The sequence below is a fragment of the Leucopleurus acutus genome, assembly GCF_964270905.1.
Source record: "Leucopleurus acutus genome assembly, chromosome: 14".
In the NCBI taxonomy this organism is placed as follows: domain Eukaryota; kingdom Metazoa; phylum Chordata; class Mammalia; order Artiodactyla; family Delphinidae; genus Leucopleurus; species Leucopleurus acutus.
In genome coordinates, this window is record NC_139156.1 from 1,470,238 (window position 1) to 1,495,659 (window position 25,422).

The 25,422-nt window shown below is 45.8% G+C and overlaps 1 protein-coding gene across 2 annotated transcripts in view; it reads right to left on the reverse strand.

The window, feature by feature from the left end:
• PPP2R2D (protein phosphatase 2 regulatory subunit Bdelta) overlaps window positions 1–25,149 on the reverse strand; it is a 45,420-nt gene extending 20,271 nt beyond the window's left edge. For both annotated transcript variants that reach the window (XR_014326721.1, XM_082853987.1), the window contains exons 1-2: window positions 25,005–25,149; window positions 24,826–24,918 (exon numbers count right to left, since the gene is read on the reverse strand). Coding sequence is in view for 1 of the 2 variants with exons in the window: in XM_082853987.1 (XP_082710113.1) it covers window positions 24,826–24,918; window positions 25,005–25,011 (100 nt within the window). In the remaining variant the exon portion in view is untranslated. The remainder of the gene's footprint in view (window positions 1–24,825; window positions 24,919–25,004) is intronic.
• Window positions 25,150–25,422: the final 273 nt, after the last annotated feature.

Below are 25,422 nucleotides of genomic sequence, written 5' to 3' on the forward strand. Positions count from 1 at the left end.
ACATAAATAGCACTAAACAGCTGTTATAAACGACCTACATACTAATGAGAAATGGACCGCAAAGTTGAAACTACTTGAAGAATGCTTCCGAAAAGTGGTCATAATATACTGCAATTCTTAAAGGTCTGCAATACATTTTTTTGTTAATATACGATATCCTTCCTGCAAAATAAGTTCTTACTGCATTGGTGTGGTTTATTGACATTTAAGAGCACACCGAATTCTACCGCCTGGGATTCTTTTTTTTTTTTTTTCCCCTTAAATCTTCAGTAAGCCTTGGGGAAAGGATTAGGCTTCTTGTTAGAAGTGTCACTTTTTAAATTAAATTACCTGAAATAACCTAATTTGCTTAAATGAAACTAAAATATTCTGTACTGGACTAAAAGGAGCTAAAAATTTATGTCATTTATACCCAGGGGGTGCACAATATAATTAATGGTATTCTAGCTCTGTCAGTGATTTTCTTTCACTCATTCATTCATTCATTTATGGCTGCGTTAGGTCTTCGTTGCTGCACGCGGGCTTTCTCCAGCTGTGGCGAGCAGGGGCTACTCCGTTGCGCGGGCTTCTCATTGCGGTGGTTTCTCTTCTTGCAGAGCACGGGCTCCAGGCACGTAGGCTTCAGTAGTTGTGGCCTGTGGGCTCTAGAGCGCAGGCTCAGTAGTTGTGGCGCACGGGCTTAGCTGCTCCGCGGCATGTGGGATCTTCCTGGACCAGGGCTCAAACCCATGTCCCCTGCATTGGCAGGAGGATTCTTAACTACGGCGTCCCCAGGAAGTCCCTGTCAGTGATTTTCAAACTTCATTAAAATGGAGTGAATCTTTTAAGAAAAACTGCATGACTGCCAGTGGTGAGAAATTATTTTCATTAGGCTACGTAAATAAGTACGAACCTAAAATTAGAAATACCCTCTGCAGAATTTAGAAGAGCTCTAAAATCAAAATAAACAGACAAACTAAATACTAAAATTGCACAACCAATAAAATTTAAATCACCAGCATGAATTTGATGGGTATTACTGATGCCACAGAGTAAATGTGGTCCTGACTGAGGGCACCCAGTTGGGCATTTCAAAAGCACCACGGGCTGTGCAGTGACTCAATTCTGCCACTTGTTCTGCCCCAGTGCCCCGCGGCTCCTCGCGTGGCAAGAGTACAGTGCCTTCGCGATGGCACAAAGAGCGGTGATGTCGCCCTTTGCTGCAGGGTGGCTGCCTGGAGGATGCGAAAACCATGGAGAAGGCCCAGCAGCCCCTGAGGAGCATCTGAGACTTGCAGTCAAGCGTGGGGGCAGGGCACAGGGGCCCCCCACCCCAAGGCATCAGGAGGAGACGGGAAAGGTGTCCTCTGCCAGGCCGCCAGTGTGAGCGGGCTTCCCTAAGCGCCGTAGACGATGCTGGGGGCGTCTACGTGTGCATCCACGGCCTGGGGCAGGCTCCCTGCCAGATGCTGGGCACCGAGATGGCAGGAAGTCCATCTGCTCTGCTGAACTGCTGGGTCCCCAAGCCGGGCCCCGTCCGGTCAGGCAGGAGCACACAGCTACTCCCACTTCTGGTTTCCCAAACGCTGGCTGCCAGGAGTGGATCGTTTCCATAAGGGTTCCTCTCCAAAACACCAAAGCCCGAGAGAAAAGGCCTCGAGATTCAATCACCTGAGGTCCTTAAAGAAATGACCAACCACAGGAAAGTCCTCCGGCTGAAAAGCCCACCTGCTCACAGACCTGCCTCTCTGCTCCACAGTGGCTCCACTTAAACAAGAACCAAGAGCTCAGGGTCGAAAGACCTGTGAGAGAAAACGTCACAACAAAGAAGGCACACGGAGGGAAGAGGGACGGTGCACCAACAAAAGATCAGAGAAGCGACAACTACCGCCGCAGGGAGCTAACCCCTAAGGAGAGCGATGACGTCAGAATGTGGGCCTAGCGCTTGCTGAGGTGCCAGGTGCTCCTCGAGGAACGCACTCGCCTGGACTCACCCAGGGAGCCTCACCACCGCCTGCAGGGCAGGCGCTGGGCACGTTATCTGCATCCCACAGTGCAGGGCGCCAGCACATCCAGCGGGGCCCTTAGAAGACAGCAGCGCCCCGAGAAAGGAAGAACGAGGGAGTGCTCCTGGAGACGCAAGGGGTAATAATAGTAATGTAAAAACCCAAGACCCCTTCCAAAGGGAAAAACAAAAAGACAAAGAAGTGGGCAACAGGAAAGAAAAGATAATGAGAGGATAGGTTTAGGTGGCCCATCACCCAGTTACCAAGTTCCAGAAAGATGACAGAAAAAAGGAAGGGAAAAATCATCAAAGGAGTAAGACGAGCATTCCCTTAAACAGCAGCAAGTACATTCCCAGGCTGACAGGGCACAAGGCGGCCCCAGCACAATGAATGAACAGACTGGCCCAAGGCCCATCTCTCTGAAATATAAAACACCAAGGACAAAAGGGAGATTCCAAAATTCTCCAGAGGAAACAAACAGGTCACACACAAGAGGCATAGATGGCATCCCACAGGAGGCAGGAGAATGGTGAATAGAAGACCATCTACCCTCAAATTCTGAGAAGAAAAAATTTTCAACCTACAATTCTACACCTAGCCAAATTTTCAAACAAGTTTGAGGGAGGAGTAGAGGTGTTTTCAAACATGCAAAGAGCAAAAACAACGAAATCCCTTTATCAGGAAACCACTGGAAGATGCAGTGTGGCAAAAAGAGAATAAACCAAGAGGCAGGAAGACGGGGATCGGACATCTCAACAACGGTGAAGAGGGTCCCGAGACTGGAGCCACGTGGCCAGCAGGCCTGGAGGAGACTGCAGCCAGGAGAGGTCATCTGGGGAAAGGAAAGAAGGGCTCGGGATTATCTGCTGGGTTTGGGTAAAGTCACTGCTAGGTATCTGACAGATTTGCTGAGCGACTGTTTTTTAAAAAAGCACTAAAGACAGAGAACTAAGCATATGAAAAAATTAAGCAATCATTAGCTCTAGACAAAATGAAAAGTTGTATGAAAACGAAAATGTACACTTTAGTTCCGTGATGAACAATATTTACAAAGTCAGCACAATACTGATGTAACCAAGACTCGCAAGAGAATTCTCTTAAAGCCTCTCTTTAGGGGAGGAGGGGAGTATGTGTGGGTGGAAGGTGATGTTAGCAAAAAAGCTAATAAATCATCAGTTACCATTAACAGGAAGTCAGTACTTACCGTTCAAACTCACAGATCAAAAGCTAGCAGTGTCTGACATTTCGCAGAGGCTGCTAAGGATGCTGGCAGGGGGCAGTTGGTAAGGAAAGAGGCACTGGATGTCAGATACCATTTTTACTGCGACACAGGGAGGCAGGGACAAGAAGTGGGGAGGGGGCGGACTCGAAGGGGAAATGTGCTCACTGGGGTTTTTAAAGGACAGAGGATATAAAGTCGTGTCCGTGTGCCATGGGCATGACGTGGCAGCAGAGGCAGAAGCGAGAACAGGGTTACAGGACGAGCAGGCAGGGACAGAGATGCAGAGCGCGAGCGGGGTGGGGGGGTGGGGGTGGGGCTGCCAGAAGGAAGGAGCAGGGACACCTGCATCTGCGGAGGAGGTCACGGTGCACACGGCACACATGTGGCAGGCTGTGAACCTGAGCTTGGGACAATGAGAGCGTGTCCGACTATCTCTTTTTTCTGTGAGGTATGAGAGGAGATGCACCTGCTAAGAGTCAGAGGGAGAGGTACAGGCAATCTGGGAGAACATATGAAGGAGGTCTTCTCAGAAAGTCAGGAGGGACCGCACTGGGGAAACGCAGGCCTGTCTCATAGCATCAAGGCCCACGTGAGACTTGAGGGCAGTCTTCTAAATCCAGCACACATCCTGAATGACTACTACAAGCCGGTGCTGCACAGGCACTGGGGACACAACGAACAAGGCCAAGTCCCTGCCCTCCTGGGATGGACACTTCTGTGAATGAATAATAACCAGCACAGCTCCCGCAGCCGCGTGTTTCCACCCTGCCCGGTGACTCGGGTGTAGGCTGAGAGTAAGCAGATGCTCGGTTCAACTGGGTTTGGGGTTTTGCCAGGAGTATGAACCCAGGGGCTGAGAGAGGCGAGAAGGTTAAGAGCGAGCCAGAAGTAACACAGCATTAGACCCTGGAACCCGGCTGAGGGGAGGGAGCAGAGCAGGGAGAAGGGTGAGGGACAGGGACAGACAGTACTGAGGAAGGTGCAGTGGGGGCAGGAGCCCAGCTGAGCTGGAAGCATGGGAGGGAGGCAGAAACGCCAGGGAGAAGCACCTTAAACTAAGATTTCAGAGGTGGTACAGCTGGTGACGACCAGGACGCACAGGGTTGTGGACTAGCTCAGACGGGGCAGCACCGAGGAGATCTAGAACCATGCTACTGGATCCCGGAGCGCAGAACCACAGACAGATCACTTACACATACAAAGCCACAGAAATGAAGGAAGACAGGCAGCTGTGGTGGCAGATTCTGGGGGGGAGTATACAGGTGTTTGTTATATTATTCTTGTACTTTTCCAAGTTTTTAAGCTTTTCAAAACAAAAACATATAGATGTATTTCATTTCCTCTACTTTCATCAGTCTCACTGCCACTGTCTTATGTCCAAAGTGACCATAATCTCTGGCTGAATTATTGTGACAGCCTCCTAAGCGCCCCCCCCACCCCCCACCTTGCCCCTTCGAGTCCAATCTCCATAAGGCAGATGGAGGGATGTGTTTAAAGGAATAAGTCACATTACCACCCTGCTTAAAACCCTATCAATACTCAACTTTCACAATCAAAATGAACCCACAACAACAATCAGACGGGAGATGCAGTTTCCAGCAGTTTGTTTCATTTTCTCCCTCCCCTTCTCCTCTAGTTCAAGATGTGCAGGGCTACTTAAACACCACCTCCCAGCCTGCGATCACAGTGTGTTCCCGATAAGGAACACAGCTCTGCTGACCTACACAGCCGTCAGCAGGATTAACGTCTGCATGTCCCTCATGAGACCACTACCCCCTTCCTCACCACTAGGAACTGCATTAGGATCAGTCCCAGGAAGTGGTCACTGTTAAAATCAGTCATCTACTCCCCACTAAGGTATCATCAAAACTAATCCTAGGCCAATAAAATAGGAAATGGCGTTCAACCTCTTCAGCCGTCAGGGAAAGAAGGCAAGTAAAAACCACACTGAGACACCACTACACGCCCAGGGAAATGGCTGAAATTAAAGACTGTTCCAAGTGTTTGCAAGGATAGGGAACAACAGGAACTCTCACACCCCACTTGTGGGAGTGAAAACTGGCAATGTCCACAAAAGCTAAACGTCCACACATCCCAGGACCCCACAATCTCACTCTAGATGCACAGCCACCAGAAACACATATGTGTACCATTAAAGCACTTACAAGAACGTTCACAGTAGCATGTTTGCAAGAGAGACGACTCAAATGTCCATCAACAGCAGAAAGGATGCCTAAATTGTGGAATGTTCACATGGTGGAGTACCACACAGCAGTGGAAGTGAACAAACAACCGCTGCACACAACAATACGGATGAGTTTCATGAAGAAATACTAAGGAGTACTTACACCACGATCCTATTTATATTAAGTTCAGAAACAGGGGATGGAATCCATAATGTCAGCAGCTGGGGTGGAACAGGGCTGTGGGTAAGGGTTAGGTGCTTTCTTGATCTGGGTCACTTCCAAGGATGTTTGCATTTGTGAACACCGCCGTGCTGCACACTTGGGCATCTCCCCTGTGTCCTGTTTACTTCTATCCATCTTCTCCACATTTGGCCCTGTGCTTCCCCAGCCTGCCTCGAGAGTCCAACCTCCCCAAGCCTCTCTCTGACTACAGCCTCACCCTCTCCTTGGAACGCTCCCTCCATCTTCTTGCTCTGAGACATGTCGATCCCTGAGCTCCCCCAAAGCCCTCTCCGGCGGCGGCTGTTTGCTCCCCAACGCCCGCTCACAGATTTTCGTCTGATGCTCCCAGACCACTGAGCCCTCCTACTTCACAACACCCCCTTCACACCTTTTCCTCTCACACTTCCAGCACCTCAGCCACCCACACCTCACTTTCTGTTAATAATTCTGTGTTATTTCTCTGAAAAACAGAAATGCCCAGAAGAGATCGTCCACACACACCCACAAACAAATACAGCACCTGCGGGGACTGACCCCCCCTTCCCTGTGGCAGCGGAAGGAGCCGCTGCTTCTAGCTGGGACCAACCAAAGCAGGAGGCCCTATGCTACTTGGCCTCCTCGAGGACTATGCTCCTCTGTCAATCATCCCTCTTCTCCCCTCTAATAGACTGCTCCCATTTTCAAACAGGGGCGCTGCAATCTCTCATCTTAAGGAAAAAAGTGGCCCCACCCTCTTCTGGCCTCTGCCGCACCGTGGTCCTCCTAAAGCAGAGCCGGCTGGCTCACTGCACTCACTGCCTTCCACTCTCTCCTGAGCCCCCTCTAAGGACTGTCTGCTCCCACCACTTGGCAAGTGCACCTATTTCAACCCACCCAGCTCCTCTGCCACCATCACCAAACCAGTCAACTTTCCCCGTGCATGAACGTGTAAGACGTGAACTGAGGGTGTGGCCATTTATCTCATGCTCCCTTGCACCTGTCAGAGTGGCATGCAGCCACCTATTATATGACTTCATTTAAATGAAATGTGCAGCACAGGCAAATCCATAGAAACAGAAAGTAGGTTAGTGGTTGCCAGGAGGTGGGGGAGGAAAGATTGAGAAGGGACTGCTCGTGAGTTTCTTTTGGGAGTGATGAGAATGTTCTAAAATTAGCTAGTGGTGATGGCTGCACAACTCTGCGAACACACTAAAAACACTGAACTGTACACTTTAAAAGGATGAGTTTCATGCTATGTGAATTATATCTCAATAAAGCTGTTTTTTGAAAGTACACCATAAAATGATTGGATCGAGTCATTAAAAGGGTCTTCACGACTTGTAACCTTTCTCGGTTATATTCTAAAAGTAGACTACATTATTTCAAGGTTTTCTAAACAAAACCCTGCTATGAATTTTTCAACAAAACACTATTTTTAATCCCCCTTCCATTTAAACCTAAAGATCCCTTGCTTTTGGTTTTTTCTTTTTTTTTGGTTACTTCTTGCAAAGCATGTGCATAAGGAGACAAAGGCAGCAGAAGGATATGGTGAATCTTTTATTGTTGTTTATCAGGAAAATTCGTGTTTACATCATTCCCTAACTAGATGTCTTACCTAATGAAGTTCAGCAGACTTCAAAACTTAGGAAACCACATTTAACCTGTTATTAAAATTAAAGTCCACTGGAAAACTAATCACTCTTTTCAAGGAAAATCCAATTCATACAGAATATTCCATTCTATTCCCCCCACCACATGTTAAAAATTAGAAAGTTTTAACCCAAAAGGCTATCTGACTGTCCATTTTAACCTTTCTCCCACACTTGAATTACAGCCAGGAGATTTTATGCTTAATTTCATACTAGTATTTCTTTCGGTGAATTAGAACTGTGTGGTCCACGGCAGAAGCCTGACCCAAAGCACGCCAAAGCCCTCTCTCACTATGAAGGACAGGGCACTGTCTCTGTAACACAATCATCAACGTACTTGCTAGGCTCTTCTGAAAATTAAAAAGCAGCATCTTGCCCTAAAATGATTCCAGCCCACCTCTGCACACTGCATCTGGAGCAATTTTTATTTTTAAACACAAATGCGATCGCCATGTTCCCACTAAGACACATCACGTGAATCCCCACTGCCCTTAGGAGAAAGATCAGAATCCTCATTCTCTTCTCCCCTTTCCTTTCTATGGTCTGATCACCCAGGTCTCTTCCAGTTTCCTGAACTGATCATAATTCTTCCTGTTTCAAGCCCTCTTCCACGTTCTACTTTGCCTGGACCACGCCTCCCATCCCTCAACCCAGTCCATGCCCATCCATCCTTCACTTTAGAGCTCAAAGGGCCACTGCCCAGGGAACCCCTTTGACTCCTTCTGGAGCCCTCATCACAATGGCAATTAACTAGTTAACTGCTTCCATCCTAGGACCGTGTCTGTTGAAGAGCAGTGCTTTGCTCAGGGTACCTTCCACACCATGGATGGATGCACAAGAAGCAAGAATGAGGAGGTCAAAGTTCATTTATTGCCTCGGGTCACTAACTATTCTCAGCAAAGTTTCTTCTTTCAGCCCCTCTCCCCTGCTGCATACCTAGACATGTAACAACACACAGCCCCTCACTGGATTTCAGACTCAGTCAAACTAGCAAGAAGACAGTGACTAGTATTTTTGTCATCTACAGTAAAAAGGTCATTACCTTGAGGAACTGGTACCAAAAGAAGAATAACCTGTGTCTAAATTTGAACCTAGTCCATCACATTAGAAAAACACGGCTGCTAATGTTTCTCCTTAAATGCCAACTTTTGTTAGCATCTGTTAGTAACACACACAGCCTTGAGATTCTTCCTTATAACTAAGTTCAAAGTTAAGTATATTTAAACACACATGAAAGAACTCACAGATATCTAAGTTAGAGAAACCCTAAAATAGGCAAGATTATCAAGTAAGTGAGAACTTTACCAGGTGAATGATAAAACAAGTCAGAGTTTACCAAACTTTAAGCAATTATCCACCCCAACTTTGTGATTTTTTACTATAGAAAAAACTTATAACAAGCTATTTTTGACCAGTAATTTCACTCCATGAATATAAATAATCCAATTTCCAAATACCTTTTCAGGAATACATTTATTGTTTAAGGGTAAAAATTTTAAAAGTATATTCAATGACCAAAAACAAAATAAAAAATGAGGTTAGAAACGTATTATTTCTATTCCAAAAAATCCATATCTAATTCTGCCATAAAATGGAATGAAATTCTGATACATTCAAGAGAATGAGAAGACAAGCTACAGACTGGGAGAAAACATTTGCAAAAGACACATCTGATAAGAACTGGTGTCCAAATACACAAAAGAACTCTTAAAACTCAACAATAAGAAAACAACCCAATTACAAAATGGGCAAAAGACCTTAACAGACACCTCACCAAATAAGCTATACACGTGGCAAACAAGCATATGAAAAGATGCTCCACAGCATATGTCATCAGGAAAATGTAAAGCAACACACAATACCGCTACACACCTATTAGAATGGTCAGAATCCAAAACCACTGACAACACCAAGCGCTAGAGAGGGTGCGGAGCGGCAGGAACTCCCTTACATTGCTGGTGGGAACGCAGAGCAGAGCAGTGCAGCCACTTCAGGAGACAGCTTGACGGCTGTCTAACAAAAATAAACGTCCTCTTACCATATGGTCCACCCAGCAACTTTGTTCCTTGGTATTTACCCAAAGGAGTGGAAAACGTACATCCACACAGAAACCTGCACACAAATGTTTGTAGCAGCTTTATTCGTAACTGCCAAAACCTGAACAACCAAGATGTCCTTCCGTAGGTGAACAGGTTAATAAACTGTGGTTCATCCAGACAATTGAATATTATTCAGCGTACAAAGAAACGAGCCACCAAGCCATGAAAGACAGGGAAGAACTTTAAATGCTTATTACAAAGTGAAAGAAGCCAATCTGAAAAGGCTGCCTACGGTATGATTCAAACTCTACGACATTCTGGGAAAGGCAGAACTATGGAGACAGTAAAAAAAACGATCAGTGGTTGCTGGCGTGGGGTGGGGGGCCGGCGGAGGAAGGGAGGGGTGAACAGGCTGAGCAAAGAGGAGTTTGAGGGCAGGGAAGCGACTCTATGAGACTATACTGATGGAGACGTGTCACCACACATTTGTGCAAACCCACAGAATGCACAACGTCAAGAGTGAACCCTGAGGTCAACTACGGACTATGGGTGATGATGATGTGCCAATCTTGGCTCTTTGACTGCAACACGTGTAACATGCTGTTACGGCAGGGGGTGCTGATCGTGGGGGAGGTTGAAGGGGGAGGGTGGTATATGGGCAATTGTTGTACCTTCCTCTTAATTTCGCTGTGAACCTAAAATAGCTCCAGAACAATAAAATCTTTAAAAAATTCTGATACACGCTACAACTTGGGTAGATCTTCAAAACATTATTTGTAGTGAAATAAACCAGATACAGATGGACAAATATTGTATAATTCCAGTTTTATATGCAGTTCCTGGAACAGGAAAATACACAGAGACAGAAACCAGAATAGAGATTACCAGGGGCTGCAGGGAGGAGAGAAGAGGGAGTTGTTATGTAACCAGGTATGGCGTTTTCGTTGGAGATGATGAAGAAGTTTTGGGTAGAGGTAGTGGTGGTCACACAATATTGTGAATGTAATTAATGCCACTGAGTTGTACACATGGGAATAATTAAAATGATCAATATTAAGCTACGTATAGTTTATCGCAATTAAAAAAAATTCACAAACCTTAAAAAAAAAAAGCCAAATCCACGTTACCCTGAGTGTTATTTTTTTCTCTGTAGGTCAAATGAAACAAGGAGATGCAACCTCAGGAGCCAAGTCTGAAAGGTGAGGGTACCTGTTCTCCCTAAACCCAGCCTGCCCTCTGCCGGCCACCACCAGGCCTGCACAGCCAGCAACCCCAAACGTAAATTTTTTTTTTTGGCCGTGCCACACACAGCTTGTGGGATTTTAGTTTCCCAACCAGGGATTGAACCTGGGCCCTTCCCTGGGCCCTCAGCAGTGAGAGTGCAGAGTCCTAACCACTAGACCACTAGGGAATTTCCCCAAAGGTAAACTTCCAATGGATTTCTAAAGCAACAATTCATACAATTATATTATTTTACTTAGGAATACATTTTACCCTGAACAGTACTTTAAAAGGCACACAGAAAGTCCTAAGTGGATAATTCCAATCAATTTCTCCTTTTCCTGCTGAATTCTACTGTGCTTTAATGGACGTTAAGTAAACTGAGAATGGTTAAAATAAAGACTTTTTGCATTCTCTCATTTTCAGATTGATATCACTACTACATACCTGAACATAACCAGGGCTTAATGGCAGAAAAAAATTAATGATCACTGTGGCTAATACTACTTCAAGAACTACCTCTGATATTTCAGATGACTTCAACAACTGACAGATACATGCTTTTTGTTATCATAACCAAAGTCAAAATCTAAGAAATGTTGACCTCTAACATTCAATTAGATCCTTAAGGTCTAACAAAAGCAAGACAACTGGAGAAAAAGCAGCAGCAGTACATCTATTTCGATAAAAATTCAGAAGCAGGGAATTTATAGGCCAACTTTATGGTAGAAGTTGCCACTGGTGAAGGAAGGAGAGAAAAGTACAGGAAATGGAACTGGGGAGTTAAAAAAAGAGAGAGAGAACTTCAACTGTAACTTTTACATCTTAAATCTGAAACAAATATGACCAAATGTTGAGAACATGGGTGTTTACAATTAGCATATAATATTATATATATTTTAATAAATAAATATACCTTACATTTATATGTAACTGTATAATAATTATATAATAATTATTGATATTATGTTAATAATATGTATATTACTACTTATTTTAAAGGAAAACTACAAAGTTTATCAAAATGTGAGGTGGCAGGGACTTCCCTGGTGGCACAGTGGTTAAGACTCTGCGCTCCCAATGCAGGGGGCCAGGGTTCGATCCCTGGTCAGGGAACTATATCCCACATGCATGCTGCAACTAAAAGTTCACATGCCACAACTAAGGAGCCTGCCTGCCGCAACTAAGGAGCTGGCAAGCTGCAACTAAGGAGCCCATGAGCCGCAACTAAGACCCAGAGGACCAAAAAAAGAAAAAAGAAAAAAAAAAGCTACAGAGAAGACAACAGATATTGTTAAGAAAAAAACAAAAAGTGAGGTGGCAAATGGTTGTCTCAAGATTTAAAATATTTCTCCTAGGGACTTCCCTAGCAGTCCAGTGGTTAAGACTCTGCGCTTCCACCACAGGGGGCATGGGTTCTATCCCCAGTAGGGGAACTAAGATCCCACATGCTGCACAGCGCGGCCAAAACGTAAATAATAAAATAAAAAAAAATTTCTCCTATATGTAAGGTATATCCAAAAAAAAAGAAATTATGACATTTCTTTAAAACATGTATATACACAGGACACTGCAAATGGCCGAAACCAAGCCACAAGCAGCCCCCATGGGATGGATAGTTAGGTCCATTTGCAAATGCACTGATGTACCAGGCACTGAAGGCCCCCCTTTCAACAATCATCATCAGCTGGGCTGTCATTTTGCTTTGCTTTACATCTAGTTACAAATACTAGAGCTTCAGTAATATATATTCTTATGGATATCTATTTTGTCATCACAGATACCTGGAGCAGAACAATTAAAACTCAGAAAAATGGGGTTGATACAAACTACATAAAACAGATAAGCAAAAGGATTTACTGTACAGTACAGGGAACTGTAGTCAGTGTCTTGTATCTTATAGTATAGTAATAATCTATAATAGAAAATAATCTGGAAAAAATATACATATAACTGACTCACTTCGCTGTACACCTGAAAGTAACACAATATTGTAAATCAACTATACTCCAAAAAACCCCTAAGAAACAAAAAACCTTACAAAAAATGTTTAGGGTGTTTTCAAGTGGCAGCCTAAACAGCAGGTGTTCATAAGTAGCAGGAAGGGAACCCTTCCTCCACTGTTATAAAGCTAGTCTTTCCCTTTTCTTAACTGGTCTTTTTCTTTTTATCATCACAAAAACAATGCTGCGTTGGTGTGGAACATTAAATAATACAGAAGCATGTAGAATAAAAGCCAAAGTCCCTCTGATGCAAATCTGACCCCTCACTACCCCTGGGTCCCCACTGATGTTAGCCATCCTGCATCTTCCAGACATTTACAACCCCACTCAGATTTACACGTGATCACTGTTCTGTGAATTGCTTTTTTTCACCTAATACGTCACAAACTTCTCTCTGGCAGGCACAGACCCCTTTAAACCACAATATGGGTGCACCACAATGCATTTAACCACTTCACTACTTCTGGGCATTTTTTTCCCTGATATTTTATTGCTGCAATGCACAACTCTGTAAATACACCTTCATGAAATGCTGGCACAGGACTTCCCTAGTGGCGCAGTGGTTAAGAATCCGCCTGCCAATGCAGGGGACATGGGTTCAAGCCCTGGCCCGGGAAGATCCCACACGCCACCGAGCAACTAAGCCCGTGTGCCATGACTACTGAGCCTGCGCTCTAGAGCCCACGAGCCACAACTACCGAGCCTGCGTGCCACAACTACTGCAGCTGGCGCGCCTACAGTCTGTGCTCCGCAACGAAGAGCAGCCCCTGCTTGCCACAACTAGAGAAAGCCTGTGCGCAGCAACAAAGACCCAATGCAGCCAAAAAAATAAATTAAAAAAAAAAAAAAGCTGGCATATTCCTGTAAGTGGAATGAATCATAGGCTCCCAACCCTTGCTTAAGGTTTTATGGATACATGTGAAATTGCCCTCCAGAAAAATGAGTGTAGAGATACTTCTTCCAGAAATGTAAAGCAAAAATAAAACCTCACCACTGCTTTAATTAAAACATCTTTGTGGGCTTCCCTGGTGGCGCAGTGGGAAGATCCCACATGCCGCGAGCAACTAAGTGTGCGCCACAACTACTGAGCCCACGAGCCACAACTACTGAAGCCCACGTGCCTGGAGCTCATGCTCCGCAACAGGAGAAGCCACCGCAATGAGAAGCCCACGCACCGCAATGAAGAGCAGCCCCCGTGCAGCAACAAAGACCCAACGCAGCCAAAAATAAATAAAATAAATTAAAAAAGAAGTCTTTGCCCATTAATGCCCTTTGATGATTTATATGAACTCTCTTGCCCCTTTTTAAAAATGAATGACACGTTTACAGATATGGTTAAAAATGAGGACTCATCGTTTGTTCCTTTTTTACACCCAAATTTTCCACATCATTAACAGGGAACTTAGTACCTTTGGGGCAGGTATCCTGACTCACTAAGAATTCACAATTTATTAAAATACTTCCTATGTGCCAGCACTGTGCTACGTCTAGCACAAGATACAGAATTCATACACCGCGTTTTAGTTGCTACTTTCTTATCTCTGGAGATCTAGATAAAACGGGCTGAAGTCTGCTCCCCAGTCTGTGTAAGTCTAACAGCCTTACCAAGCTCTCTGTGAACTTTCCAAGCTCTTCTGTGTTCACGGTCACTCTCTGAGCTCCGGCTCTCAATATTTAGTCCAGCCTATGAATCACTCCTGTTGTCCCGCACCGCTCCTCTTCCACACCACTACTGACCCAACAAAGATCTCAGCCTTTTCTTAGTTCCCGACAGCGGCAACAGCAACAAAAAAACCTGCCTACAGAAGACACACATACAGGGGACATAACTGAAAAATTAAAACTCAAGGTTAATAAAAAATATTCAGAGATTAGTACTTATAATGTATTAAAAAGCTTTTAAAATTCATTTCTAAAAGCCTCAGTAGAAAAATGGACAAGAGATACAATCTGACAATTCACGGAAGAAATAGAAATAGTTGACAAAAAAAATCTCAATTGCCTAACTGTAAGAAAATGCAAACTACAACATTAAAATTGACAATAAACTAGCTAAAATTAAAAAGTTTGATATTCCCAGCATGAGTGGAGAAGGAAAAGTTTGGGGAAGGTGTAAGTCAGCACCGTCTTTTGGAGGACAATTTGGCAGCCAAAAAAGGTAAATGTTGGAGGCCTTTGAGTGTGTCTGTTTCTAGGACTCTAGCCACAGCAACGCCTGCCCCAGACAGATGGATGGACAAGTCTCTTTACTGCAGCATCTTTAGTAATAGCAAAACTTGGAACCCACCAACAGAGGACTTGTTAAATAAATGAGTAGTCTGTACAACTATATACTCTGTAGCCATCAAAAAGGATCAAATCGAGCTATGCAAGAAGGCAGCATCGTTAAAAATACCGACGTATGGGCTCTGGATCCAGAACACCTGGGCTGAAATCCTGACCTCAGCACCCACTAGCTCTGTGTCCTTGGGCAAGTGACTACATCTTCTGAGAGTCAATGTGCTCATTTGTAAACACAAGCAACAGTAGCACTGACATCTCCAGAGGCTATGTTCAGGGTCAAACAGGCTCAAGTGTGTGCACAGCTCAGCAGAAAGCCCGGGTCACTGTACGATCTCAAATTACACACTGCTGATGCAAACAAGCAAGCAAACAACATTTATAATAGGATTCACACTTTGTAAGGGATTTAAAAAGTGCTGCTTACACGCAAACTAAGTTTTAAAACAAAAGTACATAGATAGATGAATAGGAAATGGTCTATAAGACATACGCACATTGTTAAGGGTCATTACCTCGGGAGGAATGAAGAAGAACGTTTGCTTTTGCTCTTCTTACATCTGCATCGCTTGAGTTGCTTTAAATAATGGATGCTCTGCTTTTGCATTCTGAGACAAAAATGGCAAAATCCAGTAAAGATGAGAGGGGACAGTTGATCTTAAAATCTGCCCTGCTCTGTTATTCCTATTGCTAGTAGCTAGCTTTAAAGCACTAGTTCTCAAAGTGTGGTCTGTGGACCCCTGCAGGTACCCAAGAACCTCTTCAAGGACCACAAGGTCAAAACTATTTTCACAATAATACGCGTTGCCATTTTCACCGTGTTGTCATCTGCATGAAAGAGCAAAAGCAATGCAGCTGAAACTGCTGGTGTCCAGCACACATCACTCAGCAGCATGGAACCGCACCAGCAGTCCTGCTGTTCACACCACGCAAGGGCAGGAAGAAAAGAAAGGAAAAAAGCCAGTTTTACTGAGGAATATCCTTGATGAACCATCAAACGAATTAATTTTACTCAATACCAACCCATTAGTATGAGTCTTTTCTCTTTTTTTAAGTTTATTTATTTTTGGCTGCGTTGGGTCTTCTTTGCGGTGTGTGGGCTTCTCACTGCGGTGGCTTCTCTTGTTGCAGAGCATGGGCTCTAGGCACGCAGGCTTTAGTAGTTGTGGCTTGTGGGCTCTAGAGCGCAGGCTCAGTAGCTATGGCGCACTGGCTTAACTGCTCCACGGCATGTGGGATCTTCCCAGACCAGGGCTCGAACCCGTGTCCCCTGCACTGGCAGGCGGATTCTTAACCACTGCGCCACCAGGGAAGCCCCCAGGATGAGTCTTTTCAATATGCTTTGTGGTAAGGTGGGCGCTAGGCACACAGCAGGTTTGCTGTACCCCCGAGTGCAGTGACTGTCTCAAGGAAAAGCATGTGCACGGTTGTCAGTGCTGCAGGTTGAACCAGCCATTTTCATGGAATGCCACTTTTATCTGAAAGAACAACTGACCAACTATGGTTGTTTAGGTTTTGACATCTGGCAGAAATTTTCTTAAAAATAAACAAAGTGAGCCACTCACTACACAGAAAACAACTGATGGTATTTGCTGCCAATGATAAAATCCAAGCTTTCAAGAGAAATCAGAATTTTGGAAAACTTGTTTCTACTATTAATTTGACAGCTTCCCACTTTAAGACTCTTCTAATGAGATCAGTGGTGATTTTCTTGATCTTGTACAATGAAATGTATCAACATTTAGAAGATCTGAACAACTCAGTGTACCAATATGTATTTCTAAATGACCAAGGTGTGATGCTACCAAATTACCCACATGAGCAAGGGATACAGTCAAAGCACAAGATAGAACTATGGACTTTAATGTTAACAGGGGGTAAACAATTCATTGATATGGTCTCAGGTTCCAAAGTGTAACTAGAAGAAACCACCACGTGTGCAGTTCTGTTGTAGTATTAAAGTGGAATACCTATAATTACATGAAAAGGCTATTAAATCACCCCTCCCTGTTCTAACTACATGTAAGTATAAGGCCAAATTTTCTTCATATATTTCAATAAAACAATTGTAACAGATTGAATGTGGAAGCAGATCTGGGAATCCACCTGTCTCCTATTAAGCCCTACACTTAAAACACTTGCAAAGTATAAAACAATGGCACTCAATCTTTTTTGGTTTTGGTAAAGTTGTTTTTCATTAAAAATGTTATGATAACATGTAATAGATTTATTATTAAAGTGAAATAATAAATAGTTTCAGTTGTCCTAATTTCCAATACAGTAAATATTGATAGACATAACCCTCATGAACAAAAAGCTCTCTGGTCCTCAAAAATTATTAAGAGTATAAAACCAAGAGGTTTTGGAACCAAAAGGCTTTGAGAACCACCAGCTTAGCACAGGGCAGGCAAACTACCATGTGAAATCAAAATCTGGCCCTTGCTGATCTGTAAGTAGTGGTATTGGCCACCGTCACACCCTCATGTTCCTGGGGTCTCTGGCTGCTTTTCTGCTACAAAGGCACAGCTGAGTTGAGTAGATGAGACAGGACTGGCCTGCAAAGTCCGAAATATTTACTATTGGGCCCTTTAAAGAGAATCCAAAACCCTCTGACTTAGTGTAAGCTCACATTGCCAGCCTTTGTTGTTGCAGTAGCTGAGCAGCTGCATTCCTGTCTCCACTCGTACCCGTCACCACCCATTTTCCAAAGGCCAGAGTGACCTTCCGTAAAGTTGACGTCACTCCTCTAGTGAGAACCTTAAACGTTTATGATCACATATACTTCGAAACACAATTCAAGGTGCTCAGCACCATATTCAAGGCTTTTACTCATCACTCTGGTCCCTGCCAGCCCCTCGTCTCGGGCCTTCCCCTTCTTTGCCAGACAAACACACCAAGTACTCTGGTTTCCCAGAATGCGCCACGCTCTCTGCAATCTCCACTCCAAGCCCCCTCAATCTGGAACATTCTTCTCCCTTTCCTTCCTCCCTCTTCCTACACCCTGATTTCCTTCCCTTCACTCCCCACCCAAGTCTTGTGTACTGGGCACTGTATCACATTCCCTTCACATACCCTGCTCTCACGATGGTGCCAGGACCCAACTGCTTGCCAGTCGCTGTCTAAACACATGGTTGCGTGAGGCAGAAACTGGGTTTCTCCACTGCAACATTCAGCACGAGCAGACCTTCAGGACGCTGTTGCCAACTTTTTAGATGAACTAAGCTGAAAGCTAGCCCCCATAACACCCTTCATCTTCTTAAGGTGGCTCCCTGGAGCAACACAGAGTAAGTTACTCTCCTAGGCAAGAGGGTCTCTTAAGACATCAACATTTTGCTATCATTAAAGAGAACACAAACAACAACTGTTGTCAAGGATGTGGAGAAAGGGGAACCCTCCTCCACTCTTGGTGGGAATGTAAACTGGTGCAGCCACTGTGGAAAACAGTGTGGCAGTTTCTCAAAAAACTAAAAATGGAGTTATCATATGATCCAGCAATTCCACTCCTGGGTATATATTCGATAAAAAACAAAAACACTAATTTGAAAAGATATATGACCCCAATGTCCATGGCAGCACCATTTACAATAGCCAAGATATGGAAACAACCTAAGTGTCCATCGACAGATGAATGGATAGAGAAGATGTGGCACATCTACACAATGGAATACTACTCAGCCATAAAGGAGAATGAAATAATGCCATTTGCAGCAACATGGAGGGACCTGCAGGGCATTATGCTAGGTGAAGTCAAAGACAAACGCTGTATGATATCACTTATATGTTCAATCTAAAAAACACAACAAACTAACTAGTGAATATGACAAAAAAGAAGCAGACTAAGAGATATAGAGAACAAACTTGTTATGGGGTGGGGGGTATATAGGGGTGGGGAAATGGGAGGTACAAACTATTGGGTATAAGATAGGCTCAAGGATGTACTGTACAACATGGGGAATAGAGCCAATATTTTGTAATAACTGTAAATGGAAAGTAACCTTTAAAAACTGTATGAAAAATTAAAAAAAAAGATACCAACATTTTAACAGTTATCAGTTACTGTGAGCCAGTTTGTCAAAGCTTTTCCTGCATTACCTGGAATCTTTCTACGAACCTGTAATGGTCACAGGAAATAGCACCCTGTTTTACAGCTGAGGAACAGAAGGTAAGTAACTGTCACATTAACACGAAGCTAGTAAGAGGGATGAAGTGGAATTTGTACCAAAATCTTTCAATATCTTGATTAACATCAAGTTGAAGAGCAAGCCTAACCCATATGAAAAAACTAGAGAACAAGCAGGATACAGCCAATGCTAAACACCATGACATGCTAAGTGACAGGAAAGGATGTTAAGAGTGGCTGAGCAGTGTTTCATAAAGAAAGTGGAATCTGAGATGGATTTAGATGGATGACTAGGTGTGAAAGGAGGAGAGGAAACTAAAAGAATATAGAAATCCCCCACCTTTTTTTTTTTGGCCGCCCTGCATGGCTTGCGGGATTTTAGTTCCCCGACCAGGGATCGAAAGTGAAAGCCCGGCATCCCAACCACTGGACTACCACAGAGAATTCCTGAGAAATCCCCCATTTTTTGAAAGCTCGCTGTACGTCATTTCGCTTTTACCAAAGACCTACAGCTTGCTAACTGAAAGAAATCTGAAGATTTCACTTTTGGGAAAAAAAAAAAAGGGGCAAAATAAGCCTTCAGCATTTGTTTCGCAGGAAATGATTATACAGGTAGTGCACCCTGAGCAGTGAGAGGGGCCCCACCAAGCTCCTTCTCCAGGAGCTACACTGAGCATCTCAGCATCAAGCTGTCAGAGCTTTGAACTGTGTCTGAGCGTCTGGGCTTTACCTTGACTCCTTCTGTGCCTGTGTCATAAGGTAATTGACACCTATGGCTAAGGTAATTATTGCTTCTCCCTTTACACCATTTCGGCTTACGAAAGGTTTTGCAGGAATGCTCTGCTTCCAGATAGGACAGCAGGGGAAAGCTGTGGTCTACGTTGGGAGAGAAATACGAGCCAAGGTCAAGGCGTGGGAAGATCACTGAATAACGATGGAAAAACCAAGAGGTCAGGCCCTATGGAAGGGATCTGGGGTGAGTGGGGAGATTGCGGGAGGTCGGGAAAAACTAGGAGACTGCTACTTTCACATTTAAACATAGCTCCAACTAAACCCAAACACCTTAAAATACGTGAAAATTAGTGAACAGCTGTACCCAACACTTCAACAACACCTTACAGGTTCAAAAGCACAGCACTGTTTTATCTCAACAAAAATCTTATGATGTGATTTCTAGATAAGCAAGTTGAGGTTCAGAAAGGGCCTTCAAGCTTGATAAACAGCAGACATGAACTGAACCCAGAACTTCTCATCAAAACAACAGATTTTTAAAATCAAGGAATAAAAAAATCAAGGAGTATGATGTGATACTACCATAAACCTGCACCTGATTATCTAACTAAGATCAGTCCCGCTTCTTGAATGCACAGCCTGATTTCAGAGACACTACAATGTAGCTGTGCTCCGTAGGTACACTGAATGCATTAATCTTAAAAAAGCCATACACATCTGATTTCTTTAAGGCAGACTCTCCACAGGAAAAAACTATCACAGTACTCTAGAAATAATGACTATGACTGAGAAGTTTTGTTTTTTTTTTTTGCGGTACGCGGGCCTCTCACTGTTCTGGCCTCTCCCGTTGCAGAGCACAGGCTCCGGACAAGCAGGCTCAGCGGCCATGGCTCACAGGCCCAGCCCCAGCCGCTCCGCGGCATGTGGGATCTTCCTGGACCAGGGCACGAACCTGTGTCCCCTGCATCGGCAGGCGGACTCTCAACCACTGCGCCACCAGGGAAGCCCGACTGAAAAGTTTTGCATTCACAAATATGGTATTTCATTGATTCTAAGAAGCACATTTTCTTTCATTTTCACATCTTTGAAATCACATGTATCTTATATTCAATGAAACACAATAACTTCCTGCTACTGACGCCCAAGTGCTCTTAATTTTTGTTACCCTTCGCCAATTTAAATGTTTCTTTCATAACATCTATGTAAACCCTTTCAGAAAGGCTGGCCATACCAGATTACCCAGAAACCTACATTATTTACACAACTTCCCAGACTCAAGCTTGAATTAAGCAGATGAACCTTTAGTTTTGTTAAGCATTATGTCTTTAGAAAAAGATTAATGTCTAATTCCAAGCAATAGATTAGATCGTGGATGAAGAAACCGGTTAAAATAAAATCATCAAATAGAAAGTCTAGACACTTAAACCTACACACTCTGAGATGAAAAGAACCAGCTGCGCTCAAGCTATGCAAAAAACTATGTCAATCCAGGCAGCAGTTCATGACAAGCCCTTCCCTCCTCTAACCCCTTCCCTCCTCTAACCCGTTCCCCCTGTTCCTCCAGAAAATCAGAAGAGCGATGAATGTACAAAAGCAGCAGACCCGGAACTTCCCTGCAAGAGGGCAGCTGAGGTCCTGTGAGAGTAGCTCGGCAGGCAAGGCTACCGTATCACTCATTTGACATTCAGGTGTTCCCCCTGCTTACTGTCTCTGTAGTATCTATTCTTAAAATACTTTGAGGATGCCCGTTCTGAAAGCCTTGTTACTAATCTTACACCATTTTGATAGGCACTCGCTTTAAAGACAGCTCATTTTCATTTGCTTTCAGAGGTCGTTTCCTCTAATTCTTGGTAGTGAGACCTCTCCTGAGCTTTGGAAGGACAGAGCAATCCCACGGCTGGGGAGCCCCACCCCGCAGTGGGCCTTCAACAGTACCGGCCACAAACGGTCACTGATGCAGCACAGCATGCATGGGCCCTGGAGCCAGCTGGCCCAGCTTCCAACGCTGGCTTGGCCACTCTGCGGACCAAGTCATCTGTCCTCTGGGCCTTGGCTTCCACACCTAAAACTGGGAAGAACAAGAGTTCCTCCTTTGCAGGGTTGTGTGAAGACTGAATTAATGGGCACAAGTAACTTGAAGCAACCTCGGGAACATAATAAGACTTAACCATCTTTACCTCCAGGCTGGGTCTTCTACAAGGCTGTGGGGCGAGGCAGGGGCACCTAGTCCTCAAGCTTTAAGTAGAGCTCACACTGCTGAAGACAGACCAGCGAAGGACTGTAATATCGTGTGACAACACCTGCAAAAGATGTTCATGCAGTGAGTGTTGCCCCAGAAAAGGGAGTAGGGGCTGGGTGATGGTGACTAAACGTCACGCGTGAAAAATACTAACGAAGTGTTAAACATTGAACAACTTCCAAAGAGTGGTCATGCTTAGAGCACAAGTATCTGGAGGCACGGGCTAACAGCCGCCCTCTCGCTTCCTTCCGGAAGCCCCCCCCGGTTTTACCATTTTGACTCTGCTCATCTAGGCATAAAAGCTCACCTATTCCACCTTCAGGGGCGATGCCTACCACCCTGGCCAGCTTGTCATGGGGGAAGGAGAGGGGGCACGCCACCAGGGACTGTCACTCACACATCTTGTCACTAGCAGAGCAAGTACGAGTTTCCTCTTGAGCCCACCTCTATCCCTATCTGCAGGAAGATGGGAAATCCCTGGTAGCACGATGGGCTGACCCGACCCACAAGCAAAACCCTGTTGTTTCTAAATATATATATATATATATATATACTCTAATAAAGAAATATTTTATTAAAAAAAGCCATCATCAAATTTTACACATTACAATACTTTCTTCAGGTGTCCCCCCCAAACTCCATTAGCTTTAAAAACAAAAAGGAAACCAAAAGCCTCTCTCCACTCTACGCACTCCCCAACCTTCAAAAGTCAGGGGAGACCACACTTGCCCCTGTACCCCTCACATCCATACTCAGGCAAGGAGGGGCCCACCTCAGTCACTTTCTGATCACTCACAGCAGCGGAAAGCAGAAAGACGGTACAAAATTTAGGGTTACCAGAGAACTCTGCAAAGTGGAGCTTGGAACAGAACAAAGCCTTAAAGAGCGGAACACCTCACCACCCACAAATCTGCACAAATAAATTTACTATACTTCTAGTCCTACAGTCCAAGTATCCACGTCCAGTGACCTCCCTTAAATTACATCTCCCGTTAATTATCTCTTATCAACACTTCTTCACCAAGGTTGAATCTGGGCACAAGCTTCACCACCAGCTTCTTTATTCTGGTTGCTTAACAGTCGCTAGCTGTTAACAATTACTTTTTTCTTCTTTCTCATGGACTTTTATGGAAATAGTACAATTCAAACAGGTAGTATCACGACTACTTGACAAAATAATGAATGTTATAAATGTGTTAACCCTGATAGAAGATTAAGTATGAAGTAAGACAGAGAGCTGTGAATACACACGATCAAAAAAACATGTGGGGCTTCCCTGGTGGCGCAGTGGTTGAGAGTCCGCCTGCCGATGCAGGGGATGCGGGTTCGTGCCCCCAGTCCCGGGAGGATCCCACATGCCGCGGAGCGGCTGGGCCCGTGACCCATGGCCGCTGAGTCTGCACGTCCGGAGCTTGTGCTCCGCAACGGTAGAGGCCACAGCAGTGAGAGGCCCGCGTACCGCAAAACAAACAAACAAACAAACACACAAAATGTGGTAATTACCACAAAGCGATCTTACAAAATAGATAACTCAAAATACCAAACTTTTAGATGTAGTCAAAATTTTACTTAAAGTAAGGATGTAAAATTGCAAAAAGTTCCAGTTTAATTCAGAGAACAAAATATTTCCGTCAAGACTTTTTAAAAGTAAAGAATACCATTTTCGAAGTGTAACATCACACTTAAAATACACCATTTTAGTTAGACTTACATTTTAATTCATTCGGCCTATCAACTAAACCTTCTTATAAAAAGGGAAAGAAACCAGAAGTTAAGACAGGCATTAAGCCCTCCCACCTTCCTACCCGTGAGTAAATGGGTTTTGCTTTATCCCTGATAGGAATTTTGAGTAAGCTAACCGGTCACCCACTTGGCACTGCAAAGTGAAAAAAAAACGTACCTTATGTGAATGTAAAGAAAAATCTCAATCTCAAATCAGATACATCTTCACAAATTTCTGAAGCACCGTTTTACCTGCTTACTGATCTGGGCACTGTTTGTCTCCAGATGTCAGAGGATCTCCAGATGTCACTCTGCCAGGGGGAGGTGCAGAGCAAAGGAGGACGGAGCCAAGGGTCACGGGAGCGGGCACGGGGGAGGAAAGGCGCAGGACACCTGACCAGAGGCTGCTAGTTACTTGGGGCAAAGAAGGTGTAGCTCACGCAAACACAAAAACTTTTTAAGAGAGGATTAAAGGCTCACCATGTTGAGTGAGACGGCTGAACAACAGCAAAAGAGTCACTGCCTGACTTTACGCTCCCGAGCCGCTGCACCGCGCGCACGGGCACGAGTCTAGGCGTTCTTCCTTCAGGACGACACGCGGCGCCATGGGAAACGCCCCCGCCCCCCGCAACGCCGCTCCCCTGCGACCATCGTTACGGAAAAGACCAACCAACCTCAACACCGCAAAGTTCAAAGGCGCAATCTGCAGCAGGAACTTTAAAACACGCCGCCGGAGAAGGAGAAAGAGCTGATAAGAAAACTGAAAAACTTCGGAGCCTTAGAAAGCAATCTAAAGCACCAAGGGGTCCGACCCTGTTTTTAAAGAAGAAACTGAGGCCGGACAGGATGCCCCCAGCGCACAGGTGACTGGACAGAGGCCCCGACCTGACCCAGGCCGGAGCGATTCCCCACCCGACTCCTACCAGTCTGCAGTTACCCCAAGCTTCTGTTTCTCGAGTCCCCGGCTTCTGCAGTTATTTCCGGAGCTCCAGCAAACGCAGGAGGCAGCCACTTGCAGCGCAAAGAACCCAAAATCCACTCGGGAGACCCGACATCTGCGCGCTCCGCGACCTTGGGCCCCTGACATAACCCCCGGGGCCGCTTCCCCTAGGGACCGGGCCGGCGTCGCCTCCCCGGCGGACCGGACCTCCGAGCGCGCGCCCGCCCCGCGCCCCGGCCAGGAGCGGCCCAGCCGGGCTCCGGGGCGCCCAGGTGCACGGCCTTACCTTCCGCCACGTCCTCGTCCACGGCCCCCTTGACCTGCGAGAAACACCACTGCAAGTCGTTGCCGCCCGCAGGGCAGCCGCCGCCTCCGGCTCCTGCGGATACACCGGGCGCGTCAGGCTCGCGCCCCTAGCCCCTCGCCCCTCGCCCGCCCCCGGCCCCGCCCCGCGCGGGCCCTCACCTGCCATGGCCGGTCGGCCGGCGCGCAGCCGGGCGCGGCCGGGCGCCGAGGCGGCGGCGGACGTACGAGGCGGCCGCCGCGCTGCTGCCGCCCAAGCACCTCAGCCCGGCCGCCGCCGCCGCCGCCGCCGCCGCCGCCGTATTTTTTTTTCCCTTTTCAAAATGGCGCCCAATACCCGTCGTCCCGCTCGATGACGTCATCCCCCGCCGCCTCCGACGGCCGGGGGCGGGGGCGGGGCCTCCGGGAGTCTCCGGGCGGGGCGGGGCGGGGCGGGGCGGGGCGCACGGCCGCGGGGGGCGGGGGGTGGGTCCTCCCGGTGCGCCGACTGCGTCTGCGCGACCTGCGCCGCGCCCCGCCCCCTGGGAACGGGGCTTCAGGGCCGCCGGGGACGCCCCGGCCGGCGGGCGGCTGTGAGCCC